At 40.2% G+C, this 17,227-nt stretch overlaps 1 protein-coding gene across 1 annotated transcript in view; it reads left to right on the plus strand.

The window, feature by feature from the left end:
• Nucleotides 1–7,148, plus strand: part of LOC142094480 (peroxidasin homolog) — a 62,516-nt gene extending 55,368 nt beyond the window's left edge. Inside the window, exons 16-20 of the mRNA XM_075176680.1 lie at nt 95–229; nt 2,020–2,228; nt 4,246–4,360; nt 4,615–4,696; nt 6,239–7,148. Coding sequence (XP_075032781.1) covers nt 95–229; nt 2,020–2,228; nt 4,246–4,360; nt 4,615–4,696; nt 6,239–6,322 — 625 coding nt within the window. The 3' untranslated portion in view covers nt 6,323–7,148. The remainder of the gene's footprint in view (nt 1–94; nt 230–2,019; nt 2,229–4,245; nt 4,361–4,614; nt 4,697–6,238) is intronic.
• The last annotated feature ends 10,079 nt before the right edge of the window (nt 7,149–17,227 follow it).

Here is a 17,227-nt window from a genome sequence, read left to right on the forward strand (position 1 = left end):
ACATTGCCTGTAAATATTTCAGCATAAACATAAAGTAAAGAATGTTCAAGCCCAACTTGTTCATCACTATAATATTTTAACTACCCTCTTCTAGCCTGTATGGAACAGCTACAAACGTGGATCTTTTCCCAGCACTTATTGTGGAAGACCTTGTGCCTGGGACTCGGCTGGGACCCACTCTAATGTGTCTTCTAGTTACTCAGTTCAAAAGACTCCGGGATGGAGACAGGTAAAAGTGTACAATATGTGACAGTGACTTCAGTAAACCATTTCTGTTTATCCTGAGAATGCTCTTTAGATCCATCTGATCATTGGGCCATCATTGTATGCCTGTGTTAGCCAGTTCTGTGAGGTTAGCATTTTTAACATCTTAGTAAATAAGTTGGTTTAAAAAAAACAAATATTGCTCTTCAATACTATATCCCTTTGAAATACAGGTATGGGATCTTCAATCTGGAAACTTGTTGGCCAGAAAGCCCCACAAATGATAAAAGTAAATAGTTGCTCCAAGAGACTGTCAAGACAGTATGTGGACAGTGGTCATTTTGAAAGAATAAAGTTTTTAGTATATTTTAGGAATAGATTGACAGAACACCAAAACATTCCAAGTAATATATGGTACATGTCTTTATGTTAACTGAGAGTGTATGTATCATCAACATCCTCATCAACATTTATTTATATAGTGCCAGCAGATTCCATAGCGCTTTACAATTAGGAACGCACAGTAATAAAACAATACTGGGTAATATCTACATACAGAGAGGTAAGAGGGCCCTGTTCGCAAGCTTAAAATATATGGGACATCATTAGTGTAATATATATTTTAAGTGAAGGGGCAAAAATGCACCAACTTAGCTTTACCGAACACCTCAGCGATGTTCCTAGTTCATCGATGGGCTTCAGTCTAATAACTATTCGGTTAGACCACATAATAATGGCAGCTGCATCTGTGTAGGTGACATGTCCGCTTTATCCTCATTTTCATTGCTACAACTTTTTATTGTAAATAATTTTATTGGTTGGAATTTAAAGACTCTGACAAATTTCTATAGTGCGCTGAGTAACTTTCTAAGAAAACTATTATTGTTTTGATGTATTCATCTTACAGATCTATATATAATTAAATCTGCTGCATGCCAGTGTTAAGTACAGATGCAGCCTCCAAGATAAATCAGTTCAGTAACCTGGAGAACAGTGTTATTTATGTTTTTCATTGCTGAATATAGAATTCAATTTAACTTTGTTTTCTGTGCTGTGAGTTTACATGTTTCTAGTTGCCAAGCGACAGCACAAAAGCCAAGAGCTGTGGACTGCGCTGATTGTTTCGATGGCTGCAGAGGTTGCTAAAATTGGTGTGTTGGTACACATTTAACACCAGACTTGCCAACTCTCCCGAAATATCCGGGAGACTCCCGCATTTTGCGAGAGTCTCCCGGGCTCCCGGGCGAGTGTGGCAATCCCCCGCATCTGGATAATTCTGCCCACTTCCTAGTGAAGTGGGCAGAATTAAGTCCCAAACGCCGCGATTCCCGGTGAATCGCGGCGTTTGGCCCCGCCCCCCGCTGTCAAATGACGCATTTTGCGTCATCACGTCATGGGGGCAGGTCCAAAATGACGCCACTTGGAGCCCCGCCCCCCGTTACGCCCACCTCCTCTGCAGGCTCCCGGATTTCACCAACAGAAAGTTGGTAAGTATGTTTAACACATGCTCTTTAAGTATAAATGAATAGGCTTTAGTATTAAGTAGCTTAGAACTCATCTTTTGGCAGAAGTTATCACTGGTAACTATTAACTTATTGACTAAGTTATGGATGACTTTTAGATTACATGTTGTGAATCCGCTGTTAAATAGTTCTGTAAAGTTATATTCTGTACAAACTATAGCGTGTATAGATGGAGTGTTTTTTACAAGCTATAATGAACACATTTATGAAAGTTTTTATTATCCTTGCATTCATTAAAGTGTTTCATGTTCAGCATTTTGCAGATTTCAACACCTCAATGTATTTCCTGCAGATTCTGGTATAGTAACTCCGGTGTCTTCACTCCAGCACAGCTCACCCAGATAAAGCAGACGTCACTAGCTAGAATACTCTGTGATAACGGGGACAACATTCAACATGTCCAGGAGGATGTTTTTCGCTTAGCCTCTTTCCCCCAGGGTATGAAGAAGTGTGAAGATATTCAGAGTGTCGACCTCAGTTTCTGGAAAGAATGTTGTGATGGTGAGTGGGATAGGTCAGATATTTATGCTGAGATTCTATAAAGTTAGCTCATAGATTATGTTTTTTGTTATGGAGTAACTTGTTAATGTCTGTTCTCCTTAAAAGGAAACCTTTTTTTCTGGCAAAGATAAACGATTTTATAATACAGTATATTCATCTTGTTTTTTAAATGGGACTGTGATTTGTTAAATGCATTTCCACAAAAGAGACAGAAAAGGTAATTTTAAAATATAGGAAAGATGTTGAGATGCTCCACAAACATATTTTAGCCATCTTTTTTGTGCCCATTTCTGCATTTTAGCTATTTTTTTTAGCTGTTTTTGCCCTGGAAAAACAGCTTGATCAGTGGCATTTATCAGGTGCTGGTCATTTTTTGTAGTGGGATGCGTTGTGCACTCCAGTTTCCTCCCACACTCCAAAAAAAAAATACTAGTAGGTTAATTTGCTGCTATCAAAATTGACCCTAGTCTGTGTCTGTCTGTTTCCCTCTCTGAGTGTGTGTCTATATTAGGGAATTTAGACTGTAAGCTCCAATGGGGCAGGGACTGATGTGAGTGAGTTCTCTGTACAGCGCTGCGGAATTAGTGGCGCTATATAAATAACTGATGATGATTATCATCATCATCACCATTTATTTATATAGCGCCACTGATTCCGCATTGGAGCTTATAGCCTAAATTTCCTAACATACACACACAGACAGACAGACAGAAACTAGGATCAATTTTATAGCAGCCAATTAACCTACTAGTATGTTTTTGGAGTGTGGGAGGAAACCTACGCAAACACAGGGAGAACATACAAACTCCACACAGATAAGGCTATGGTCGGGAATCGAACTCATGACCCCAGTGCTGTGAGACAGAAGTGCTAACCTATAGGCCACTGTGCTGGCCTAGTGTTAGAGGTGAGGAATAGCTTTTCTAGTAACATAGTGTCGTGATGGAATTTGGTAACAGGGACACAAGACCTCAAGTAATAGTCTAAAACCAGCTGCAGATCTAATACTAGCATAGTCGCCATGACATCTGTGATCCGCTTTGTGACTGGGTGACATCTTTCATATTTGCTTCCTCTTGCAAAGGATTGTTTAACAGTCAATTGTTGTAAACTACTAGTGGTCTGCTTCTGGGATGAAGATCCACCCCAGCAGCAGCAGCGGGACTAACGCTCAAGAATTCTTCTGAGGAACCCAGGATAGTGGAGGAGTCATCTAGACTTAGTAACTTGGATGCAAGACTAACTCTGATCGTTATTGAGGATATTGATGAGGACGGTGTTGTGATTGCAGGTGTCGGGATCTAGCTGAGAAAAGGGACCTAGCTGATGCTGGACTGCATGTTGTTATTTTTTTTATTTTATTTTTTAATTTTTTTAAAGTTTCCGATTTTCCCAACAGCTTGTGTCTTTACAAACACTTCAAATGGCTAGACAACTGTTGTCAGGATTTAGGTAAAAATAATTCCACACATAAGAGGTTGCTTTTTGGTCTTATGCCCAGGCATGACAATGGTCTTCTTCTTATCATATGCAAGAACTGCTTCCACTGGTGCAGGACTTACATAAACAACATTATCCTCATTAGCGCCCTCATCAGCTACACAAATATCCCCTTCATCCTGTTGCAATTCCAATTAACCTACCAGTATGTTTTTGGAGTGTGGGAGGAAACGGGAGCACCCGGAGGAAACCCACGCAAACACAGGGAGAACATACAAACTCCACACAGATAAAGCCATGGTAGGGAATTGAACTTATGACCCTAGCGCTGTGAGGCAGAAGTGCTAACCACTTTGCCACCGTGCTGCCCATATGCTGCACTATTCATGCTCGTTGTTGTAAGGCATATTTAAATGCAAGTAAAAACCAATTGAGACATGAATATGTAGAATTTTGACACATAAAATAGCCTGATGTCCCTTATCTTCATGACTTCAAGTCTGTTTTTATTTTTTCCTTGATCGTATTTTTTTGTGTCTATATCAACCTCTAACCAAATGTTTCTATATGGACCCAGACTGTGGGACTCCAGGTCAGTTTGATGCTCTATCGTTACATTTCCGGAGCCGGAGGGATCAGAAATTCAGTTACACAGAAGATCATCCCCACATATCCAGCGCAGAGGATCCTAGGTGTGTTGTGTTTTTTCTTGTAATTCTTATCTTGAGACAGGGCCCCATGCCACATCAGTCAGAACTGTGATATCTGATGTCCTGATGCCTAGATGCCATTTCTATGCAGATGAATGTAGGGTGCCCAGCAGGGTATGGCTGAAAAGGAATTTTGTCGCAAGACTGTGACAGTATAAAACTGTTTTGTTTACATTTTATGCACTGAGACCGGGCATATATAACCTCCCTGTACACATCCTGCATCTTTATTACAGTCAAAAAGGTCCTACTGAAGATTATCCTGCAGAAGATATTGTGCCCAGACTGGAGAGAACCATCTCTACATTGCAGAATAAGGTGAAAGTTTGACATTATAGAGATGAGTAATCTGAATAACAGGTCACTAAAGAGGAACTCTCTTCAAGCCTCCAAATATATTCATTGCTAAGTCTGCTTTCTTATTTCTAAGGTGCCACAAAGGGTGAGCAGAACATACAGTAACAAGTATATATTAGGGAAGAGCAAAGACAGATTAAATAATGAATTTGCAGTAATGATACAAGGAGGGGGGCGGAGGAGGCATGGAGACAAGACAGGGCGAGTACCAGCATGTGGGCACATTGAACCAAACTAAAGATAATAAGGGCTGAGACTTCAGGGACCTGGAGAGAAGGTGACTGTCATTGGTGTGTAGGTAAGTAGTATGGTGTAGGCCATAAAACACAAGGTAAAGAGTGCCCTGCTTGTGAAAGCTTACAAACTGGAGGGGCAGACACAAAGAGGGTGACACATTTTGGGGAAGTAGGTGCTGAAGTGGATAGGTTAGGATGAGGGCTGGTAGACTTTGAAAAGATGTGTATTTAGAGCATATGTGAAGCCTTGGAGACTAGAGGACTGTCTGATCGGGCATGGTAATGTATTCAGAAAGTGGGGAGCCGCATGGAAGACATCTTGGAGGCAGGAGTGGGCAGAGGTAATCAGAAAAGGTAATGTGTCGGTTGTTGGCCCAAAGTCAACAAGATATCCCCTTTGGGGGATGAAAACTTGTGTATGCCCAGCTTGCATGTTTCTGAACTGAACTCATCCTATTAGGAATATCTTGCAATAATCTGGTCAGTTGCTTAAAGTAATGTTTTTAAAATCCAGTGGTGTTTTACAGGTGAATTATAATTTTTGAATATGTTCTAGAAGACAAATACTATTTGTCACCATTAAAGTTGAAGAATAACTTTAAAATGTTTGGTAGAGGTTAACGTGTATGAGTTATTGACTGTATGGTAAATGCTTGGCTGAGTAGGGCAATACTGTCTGTAGGTAGCGTTATGATATTGTGTATACATAAGTTTAATTGATATGGTCTTAATAAAACACCTTCATACATTGAATAGGTACTATGTAAAGGAGCAGTATGGACAAAACCTAAAAGTACAATATGGTGGCACAGTAATTTGCATTGCAGGCCGATTCATTGAAAAGGCTGACCCGGGTACTGCATCTGTGGGGTTTGGTCTCTATGGTAAACACGTTGTCAGTGCGCCGACACTTTCAAGCACTTGCCAGACCTTGAACGATTTGTGTTCTATTTTTAAACCTATCTATATTGATAAATCTGTCTACTGACAGCATGTAAAGTATAGGTAAATCACATTTCTGTATATTAAGGCTGTGTTCACCATATGGTGATCTCAGCAGGACTGGTATACATGACAGATTGGACCACACTCTTTCCACAAGGTCATTCCCCTTTATCTACTAGGAATTGGGACTATCTGACCAAATTATCCTATTGGTGTTATATGTAATATTTACTGGCCTTTTATTACATTTCCATAATTAGTGGAAAGGACCCTCAGCTATACATGGGGAAAAGCTGATGTATCAGATGTTATGTCTATATAGGTGCGGGCGATTGAAGCTCAACTGAGACACTGGCAAAGGATGTTCCCAGGCAGAGAGGCGGAACGCCGGAATCTGTGGCAATGATACATAGTTGCACTTTGTTCTGTATACAGAGAATAAATTATAATTAAGGACTCTAAATTTGTATTGAAGAATTGAAAGGATCACTTCAACATCAATATCTGCAGTCCAAGATCAACCTTGAGAACACCACAGCATGTGTATATATTGTTCAAATTTATTAGTGACACAGATTTATACAATATAAATTTATTTAAGAGAATACTATCTGTTCCCTCGTCAGAATGTTGCAAGATTTCCAGAGTGGCTGACTCATGCTTTTAATAAATTCTGCCCTTTCTCCCACCTTCGTTGTCTAGACTGTTCTCAGGAACCTGCAGTGCTGACACCTCTGTATCTGTTTTTTAGTAATACTATTCTAAGGTGATGTTGCAGATATATAAATTTAAGTTTCTCATTCTGTAATCTGGGGCATTGTAAATGTGATTCTTGAGTTACTTTTGATGGTAGCCAAATGTTTTGTGCCAAGTTGTACTCATGGTGACAGCCCCAAACAGTGGAGATATCCATTTTGTGGGCAGAATCAATATTCTCAGGCATGCACTATTTCAGCAGTGGCCAACCAGATAAGCACTAAGAACCCAAAAATATCTATAAATACTGCACAGAGCCAACTTTACCTTTTATATGTGTGTATATATACATATACACAGTATAAACACACACACACACACACACACATATACATACCGTACATAAATTGAAAATATAACATCATTTGCAATAAGTGAAAAAGAAAATATCCAACATTGGTAAAATGTTAACAATAATCACCAAATCAGCACTGTATAGCTCGTACCTTGCTGCTGTATCTAGTGGAGGAGAGTTCTCTTCACAATAGCTCATGTTGCTACTGCATAGATAATCGCTGTGGAGGGAACTGTTGAAGTGGGGATAAAAAAAAGTCATAAATGGCCAACATGCCCCTCAGTCCTTTACATACCCATCAGTACTACCCACATGCCATCAAAGTTAACTCAATGTCCCTTGCATGCCCATCAGACCTCCCCACATTTCCCGACATGTTTCTTATATGCCATTAGACCTCCCCACCTGCCCTTTACATGTCCATCAAATTTCCCAACAAGCCATCAAAGCTCCCCACATTTCAGCAGATTCCCAATATCATCAAATCTCATAACAAGCCCCTTAATTGCCCATCAGACCTCCATACATGGCATCAGATCTCACCACATGCTCCTACATGCCCATCAGCATCCCATGCCACAAAATCAACCAACATGCCCCTTATATGCCATCAGACCTCCCCACGTGCCACATGAGACTAGCCCACATGCACCTTATATGCCATCAGACCTTTCCACATGCCTAACAATCTTTCCATATGGCATAAGATCTCCCTAAAGTTCATCAAATCTCACATCATGCCCCTTACTTACCAGTCACACTGCCCACACAGCTGCTGGCGCCTGCGCTGCACTCTCTCCTCCTCCTTCCCTGATTGGTTTCCATGTGACACTGTGACCTCCTTGCATTGTGCATAGGAGGTCACATGAAGGGAAGTTGGCTGGCTGAGGTCCAATCTGCCCCTGTCAGTGCCCAGATCACTGTGAAATTCAATCAATTCAAAACACTTTTTGCATCTGTGCACCTGGGTGGTCTGCACATCAAGCTGAGCTCCTGTTGTCTGCTCTGGGGAAACTTATCTGCACCTAGTTTTCTGGGCAGGAAAAAACAATACAGCACTCTTCAAACATGCAAATTCCACATTAGAACCACCATCAGCATTGAGTGAGAAACCTTACTACATTGTACATAGAAATGTGCTCTTCCGACTAACATTGAGGCACAAAATGGGTCCTGTTAAAAGCACAGTACGAAACCCAGAAACTGCTAGCTCTGGTTGCAAACTGAAACTTATTTCATTTTGCATAAGTTCAAAGAACTTCCTTGTATGAGATGTTCCTCACATCCAGGTCTATTTACTTTTGCTGACATTACATAACTACAGTATAAATATTACATATTTTAAAGGATGTTACTTATATTTGTCACTTGTGTATTTTTTATATAATATATACGCACAATGTAATGATATCTTTTCCTATATTAGATAATGCAACAATAACAATTTAGAAATTAAACATTGAATGGTGAATGGTCTTGTCAGTGATTTGTCTTTGATATATGTACTGATTTGCAGTTACTGATCGTGATAAATGTTTTGTCTACAACATATTTGGGAGTAAAGCTCCTATTCATTTGCTCACATTTAAACAACTGTAATGAATGATAAAGACGTGTGATGCTGCTTACTGAATAATAATCCATCTAGCTAAGCTGGACAGTCAAGGATTCTGCAATGCCGGAGACTGGTCTGGATTACTCCATTAGTGGGTTACAATGAGCTGACAGGCTGTGTCTGGTCTGCATGCTCAGTGCTCATTGTTACGTACTGCAAAATTTCAACTTGCTCTAGTCTACAGAGCAGGAGGTTAACCACACTTTAAACCTGAAGGAAAATAAAGCTATCAAGGGCATATTGTCCCTCTATGACAAACGATATTCTGGATTGTAGTGTGTCTGCAGTAATGTACACCTAAATGAGCAGCCCTCGTTGTAATGTACACATAAATGAAATGCCTTTGTTGCCCTGACAACTATAACCTTTTTTCTTTGAATTTGTCTTGAGGTAAGAAATCTCCACTCATTTTTCTGCACATCGCTATGGGACGCGAGGGAAAATGAGCAGATATTTCATTCAGAGCATCAAGGCCACGTGTCTCTCTATGGACTGTTCCGGAGACACATCACGCTGACTTCAATCACCACCTTGGAGAGCCCTTTATCAGTGTACGTAAAATGGAGGAAGATTTAAATACTTTGCTCAGGTGACTTATTGACCTCTACTGACTAGTAAACATCCTATTTTGTTTTGCTCATCTTATCCTATGGGTTTATCAGAACCAGAGGTAACAAATGCCACCACTAGGATCATGGGTCCAAGCACTCATTGCTTGAACTATGCAATGCATTGATTTGGATAGGAGGGGAGTAGGCATGTTCTTTTGTTTTTCTTGGTCACCTTTCTGTACAATAATTTACACTACTTACTAAAAATGATGGAGCACAGGTAGCAATGGTGATATTAACTGCCCCCTCTTGACTTTAGTACAAATTTGCACTCTTCAAACATTAAACACCCGCAGCTCCTGGTTTTTGTCAGGCAGGGGTATTTTTTAGTTATTCTACTTTCCAAAACATCGATGTGATAACAGAAAGAGATAACATGGGTATATGCTGACAGCAGGAAGAACTCTGACGTGATTGGTCTTTGTGTAACTTGATCATAAACAAGCTTTTCCTGTAGTCTGCTTATATGTGGCTTGAATATCTGAAAGCTATAAGCAAGGAGCAGAGAGATATCCTGTTATCTCCATTTAGAAAGTCCAAATCAACAGGCTTCAGTGAGAATGAAACTGCATCTTTAAGAACATCATAACAAAGTAGAACAAATACTAGAAGTGTAATAAGCAAAAAAAACAACCTAAAACAATAATTTGTTAATAAGTAAAAATTGTAAGTGTAAAAGTAACAAGTGATAAATTTATGGTTTATTGACACAATTGTGTATTCATCTATTGAATTATATTCAGTAAGGGTAATTTATGAAGCTGCAAAGCTACAGGCCGCCCTCACAGATTCTGTTTTGTGCCATTCTGAACATATGTGGCAGAATTGTACAAGTTTATGTAGGCAAGTGGATTAGTGTGTCAAGATTGCATTGACTGTGTTGAAGCGTGTGTAGGGGAATACAAGCATTTTCTCCTGATCACAAGACCTGGGCGGATTGAACCATTCATTGCTGAATACATTAAAGAAAGGAGATTTTGGGGTAGATTTTTAGTTTCAGTGCTCCAAACATTTACTATAGGATGGTTTGAGGATATCAAAACAAAAATAACTATTAAAACATACAGTATATTGAATGAATCATATAAACGTACAATTCTATAACAATATATCCAATGATCTGATTTACATAAGTTAAAAAAGAAAGAATGAAATCACTATAATGATAATACCAGGGGGTATATTTCGGTGGGTTTGAAAAGTGATGATGTTGCCTATAGCAACCAATCAGATTCTAGGTATCAATTTGTAGAATGTACTAAATAAATGATAACTAGAATCTGATTGGTTGCTATAGGCAAATTTTACTTTTCAAACTTGCCAGAAACTCGAAGCTTGTTAATATTACAATCTGGGGATAATGTATCAACTTCAAAATCTATTGATTATGAATAATATATTGTATTTGTCACGAACACGCTCCCAGCTGCCATGATTTTGGGGTGTTTGCTACATGAGGTCACACAATTCCAGCCCGCAGTCTCTCTCTACCTATCACACAGGTTATAGACCTACGGAATCACCCCCAAACAGCGCTCACACATCACACACTTCAGGTTTGCCACCACCTATTGAATACGGGCAATAGGACCCCAATATACTGTCCCACACTGGCACACAAGGCTTCTATCTATCCACAGACTAGCAAGAACCACACCAGCAAACAAAGGGTTAAGTCTTCACACCTTCAGACTGTTACACAAATGTAAATGGAAGCACACACAGCTTGTTAATAAAATGTATCAACAAATCACACACTGGCATTCCAAGGGTTAACTTGGTCGAGCTCTCTTCTTAACAGGCTAATGGATTTGTTAGAGTATCAAGGACGCAACATATTAAATTATAGATTTAATATTCAAAAGTACAGGGCATACAGATATAAACAATAATGAATAACAATTAATAGATTGACATAACAAACAAAACAGTTTAAAATAAAATGAATTAAATTCAGAGCATACCTTACAGATAAGTGATATATTCTGGCCAAGGGAAATTGGCTTGGAAGATGGACAGCTTATCAATGTGAATTGATTTCCCAAAGTCTGACAACTTGTCCCTTCAAAACACAGGTTTTTAAGCAAACTCAAATGGGACGGCATTCACAAGCAGTGTGAATGCTAATGTTGGGGCGGAAATGTCCCTTTGGGTGTCACCTAAGGCTTGTTCAAAACTATTCTGAAGTTTTGACCTGTCTTACCTTTTCTCAGATATGTCCCAGAGACATAACTTTCACTTCAATAAACCGGTCATAACTTCCCACACATTTAAATACCAAACATGATGGAATTTTGACAATGTGACATACCTTTTCTAAAGATATTTAATTTTAGCTGTTCACGGATACCACCCGTACCTGTCATTCACAACCCTGGTGTGATTTCTGCTCCTCAGTACGGAATGAAACCCGGATTTCCCAAAATATGAACTATGAAGGCATTTTTCCTTTGAAGCTCATATTTCTATATACCTGTATAAGCCTGCAAAATGCTGCCTTGGGCTGCAAGGATGTCCAGCTGTGACCAGCCCCACAAAGTCTATTCAGGAGTCCAAGACTAACAGCAAGAGCGCTTTGAAGCTGCTACAGGTGACATGGTTATCTTTTCACACTGGGATGTGCAAAGCCATCAAATACATTTACATCAGACTCTCTGTCTTCACATTTTACACTATAGCTAAACTTATCAATGGATTCATTTGCTAGAACATATTTACCCTGCAGTTATGATTTAGCCCTTATAAATAACTGTAAATTCTCTATGTTTACGACAGTATTGTATTATTCTGATAGAAGATTTCAATCCTTGTTTTATCTTTGACTTTAAGAAGTAATATTTTTGCATGTATGTTTGTATGATTATATATTTTCGATATATATACAATTTATTAATAATACATCTTTTTGGATTAAATATTATTAATAAATTATTAATAGTTTTCTTGAGGAAGCGCCTGATTAGATTGTCTTTTGGTGTTTGTGTTATCCACTATGGGGTTAATACCCCTTTGCAAGTGATTCAGAAGCTGTTTGTTCAGAAGAATTTAATTTCAATGTGGATTTATTGGAAATTCTGTTAAAAGCTATTGACAGAGTGATGGGAACTGAGGATGTTTCATAAAGTACGTCTTTGCAGGAAGCATTATTTCAGGCACCTAAGAAAAAAGGTCACACTTTCCCACTGAACAGTTATAAAGGTGATTTTGTTAGAAGAGTGGAAATACCTAGACAAACGTTCTTTAATATGAATAGACTTTGTTTTATGTATGGTTTGTTAAGCACCCCCAATATTACACACAGCAATAGCTAGATTGTCCAAAATGACTGCTATTTCTCTTGAGGATTTTAACGCTTTGAAATATGGTATGGATAAGAGAGTTGACGGAGGAGCAAAAAAATGGAATCTTATAGTAGGGGCAGCCTTAAAAAGACCTGTAGTGGCTGCAGCTGTGACAGCCAAAGCATTGCTTATCTGGGGTATTGAATTGGAAAAATGTATACAGGATGGCATAAAGAGGAGTGCGCTTCTTAAAATTGTCCAAGAAATACAGTTAGAAACAGAATATCTTGTTTGAAGTGTCCCTAGATGTAATCAGGTTGGTCTCTAGGATAATGGCTTCTTCAGTTGCTATCAGAAAAGATTTATGGTTGTGGATATGGATGGCTGATATACAGGCCAAGAATATGTTGATATCACTCCCTTCTGAAGGGGATTATCTGTTTGGCCATTAATTAGATGTTCTAATTTCAAGGTGATCAGGGGGCAAGCAAATTGGCTTCCACAGGAAAAGGCTAGTAAAAGATTTCCTTTGAGGCACTGAGGTAATGAAAGTCCACAAATCTTTATAGGCCTGAAAGAGGTCATATGAGGTACATCACAGCTGTTTTTTTGTCGGGGGACCAAGGAATGTAGTAGTTTGAGAAGGGACAGCACTGTAACAGACCTTTTGACAGACTGCTACTCTCAGAGGATCCCACTATCTAAGGCCAATACTGACACAGCCCCTGGAGCATGGGGAAAACGACAGGATATAGAGGAAAGAGGGAGAGCCAGGGCAGATTGTTTTTGCTTTCATCCTGGGAAGAACTCCAGCACTGAATTCTAGGTTTCTGAAGGACAGAGCATCCATCTGGCACAGTTCAGAAGAACTCAATGGGTCTTGTTGTTTTATGGGCCTGATCTAACACAGACAACAACGGCTTAACTCCTACCACAATAGTAGAGGACAGATTGTCAGGTTGAGTGGGCGGGATTCAGCAAGTCACAACATCCAGGTGACTGTAGCTCCTTAATCTAAGGGGGTAGGGGACATATAATGTGGTAAACCTGTCTGGCATTTACTTACTGTTTGTATATAGAATTCTAGTGATTGTTTTTACTACAATAAATGTACTGTTTTACCTTTCTAACTGCATTTGCCTAAGTGACTAGGATCTAGAAAAGTACTTGGTATGCTTCTCTGGCATAGTAAGGCACCTCTGGGTGGCCAGTTAGTGTGAAGTGGTTATAAGAGGGCAGATAAACCCGGTATCTTCACACCCTGAATAGCCAGATTCACTTGAGCTTTTTGCCTCACGATTAGGCATGTTTTACAGGCAAAAGAGAAAATTATAATGGGATTTGATAGCATTGAAACATATTTATAGTTCCTCTGGGGGGCTCAGACATATTGTTTCTCAAATTTATAAACTACTTCTAGAATCTCTTCCTAAATACACTGGGGTGTGGACAGGGCCGGACTGGGACTAAAAATCAGCCTTGGCATTTCAAGCATACAGGCCCATTTCTGTTGATGAGCATGAAAAAACTAGGTGCCGTTAAGGGCGTGGCCACATTATGTTGGGGGCGTGGTCAACATGGGGCATTGATACATACATTACATACATTATAATAAAACATTACATTTATCAGGCCCTCGCTATCATGCCACCCCTCCACCACAGAAGCACATTGCAACACCCCCTGTCCACTGTACTTATCTATGCTTCTGATGCTGCTGACATCCATCAGAGTGGGAACGTCCTGTAGAGTGAGCAGAGAAACTCTTAGTCTCACAAGATTAATAAATCTCATGAGACTTAGAGCTTCTTGGCTTGCTCTGCAGGCTGTGTTCTGTCCGGGAACTGGGAGTAGCTATCCGCTCCCTCCTGCTAACCAGAGCTGGACTTAGTCTCAGGGGGCCCTAGGCACTTAAGACAGGGGGCTCCTATGATGTAATATGGTTATTAGACACATTTTCAACAAATACATAGGCAATACTGTGAGCACTACTTTTAGGTGCACACAGTTCTGCCTTCACAAGCAGTACAATGTGAAGTAGGACAAACCTTCCAACTGTCCTTGCAGTCAGACCAAATCCTGACTAAGCGAGACAGTCACCCACCAAATTCAGGACAGTTGGCAGACTGTCCTGCTCTCTCTTACCTGTCTTGTCATTGTCACCACTTGTGGCTGCTGATGTCTTTAGATCAGTTGCTGCTTGTCTGGATCCTGGAATGTTGGGGGCCCTATTTGGAAACAAAAGATGGGTACATGAAAGTTAGAAAACTCCAAACAGCACCAGTGTTAACTCATTATAGCACCCACGTTATAAAATTAGGCCTCACTCCAGCCCCAACATTAAAATAATAGTATTCCAATTTAATAAATAAATCTATTTCCCTCCCTATAACAACCTCAGCAAGAAATTAAATAGCATTTATGTTTAAAAAAAATAACCATTTCCCACAAACATCCCAGGCATTAAATAATTCATAATCACATTTAATAATTAGACCTAATTTTCCCCAAACAGCCCACATTCACTTAATAGCACACATTATAGTCATAAACTGTCCCCCACACACATTATAGTCATATACTGTCCCCCACACACATTGGCCATTTTTATTTTCCCCCTCCTACAGCCATTGCCCCCTCCTGCAGACATTTTCAATCACCCCCTCTTCCCCCTGCAGACATTTTCACCACCCCCCCTCCCTGCACACATATTGCGTTTGTCGCCCCCCCTCCCTTCACACATATTGCGTTTGACTCCCCTCCTCCCTGCACACATATTCCGTTTCTCTCCCCCCCTCCCTGCACACATATTCCGTTTCTCTCCCCCCCTCCCTGCACACATATTCCGTTTCTCCCCCCCCCTCCTCCCTGCACACATATTCCGTTTGTCTCCCCCCCCTCCCTGCACACATATTCCGTTTGTCTCCCCCCCCCTCCCTGCCAGTGGCGGATCCAGGGGGGGGCGATCGGGGCATTCGCCTCCCCTAGCAGCAAAAAGCTAGGTCTCAACCGCCGATCAAAATGGGAGGGGCGGGGCTAAGCGCAAGCGGAGGGCGAGGCTAAATGTGGGCCAGCCAATCAGAGTGGTCACAGCCGGCGATCACAATGGGAGGGGGCGGGGCCAATCGCGGGCGGAAGGCGGGGTTTAATGCGGGGCAGCCAATCAGAGCAAAGGAGGGGCGTGATTATGCAAAATCGCCCCCCTAAACATAAAGTCTAGATCCGCCCCTGCTCCCTGCACACATATTCTCTACACTTACCTCAGCACTGACAGCTGCCTCCACTGCAGCTAGTGCTAAGCGGGTGCCGGGCCGGCGCACAGAGCCGTCATGACGTCACACGTCATGACGGCTACACACAAAAAAATTTTTTTTATTTTAATCGGGGTGTCGCAGGGAGCCGGACCGGCCCACACTGCCATCGGCCCTTCTGGCCAGAAGTGCCAGATGGCCAGACCGGCCCTGGGTGTGGAGCAGAGAGCTGGAATTGGTTCTAGAGTTGGAACAGTGGTGTCACATATTTTCTTTCACACATGGATGCTCAAACAGTGTTCAATATGCAGTTTAAAATATTTTCCAAATAGTACATGTGTTTGAGCATTATCAGTAACACATTTCCTGGTCTCTCAGACCACTGTTGGAGATGCAACCAGACCTCTTGTAATCCCATCCACATTTGGTGATGATGCACAAGTTATTGCTGTTTGTTAGACACCTGGGTATCTGGGACCACCTCCCAATATAGGTGTATCAGAAGTCAGTAGTCTTTTCCAAGCTTTATTTCTAAGACAGACATAACATAACTCAGGAAGTGAGAATGCAGCGTAGATCTTCATTACATGCAACTCAGATATTTGTTAGGTTTATATCCAGATGTTTCTGATCAACAGATCTCAAAACAATGTTTTTATACACTTTAAACACTATACTTTCTTATGCAAACATCAACAGGATTACACAATTCTCATGTCCCACATAGCTATCATACACCTTACACAAATAACTTGAAGTTTTACTACTTAACAACATTTCATGGACCATATGTTTTGTGGTATCTCTGTGAAGAATTCTAATTTCACAAATGACCTGGTCCTTGGTTCATCTGAGATATTTGCTGTTTAACTTGTTTCCAAATACTGAGTTAAGCAAATTTCATTTGATACTTTTAAAATTACATTACAAACATTAATTAATATAGTAAAAATTTCTGAACTATAGTCCATCTTTGGGGCTCTATCTGCTATAGTACTCTGTCCTGAAATTAAGCACATGTCACAGGAGATCACAAGTGAATCACTCACATTGATCCCAGAGTTTAGACTATTAAATCTTATGAACTTCTCTTGAAATATAAGAAATCATTATTAAACACCTGTTGAATGCTGCTATAGCAGTTATTCCTATTAAGTGGAAATCCTGTAACCCTACAAACATTTTTGATTGATTTTTACATGCTAATAAAATACTTTGACAATGTGCAACAATTCACAGCTACTCGGTTTCAATGGTTGGACTATCAAGACTCTGTTGCAGAGGATACTTTGCAACCACTCGATATTTGGATTTTACACAAGCTATCAATAATATAAACATTTCACAAATAGGAATACAAGCTCTTTTTTTGAGATATAGAAAATCATTGACAGCCTTGATATAGAAATGATTAGGTAAGTCGCCCCCACTAAGGCAAGATATACCCGGTAAGAATCCCTGACCCTTGACCTTTTATATCCCCCATCACCATATTTGTTTCT

Source organism: Mixophyes fleayi, chromosome 6 (genome assembly GCF_038048845.1).
Source record: "Mixophyes fleayi isolate aMixFle1 chromosome 6, aMixFle1.hap1, whole genome shotgun sequence".
Classification (NCBI taxonomy): domain Eukaryota; kingdom Metazoa; phylum Chordata; class Amphibia; order Anura; family Limnodynastidae; genus Mixophyes; species Mixophyes fleayi.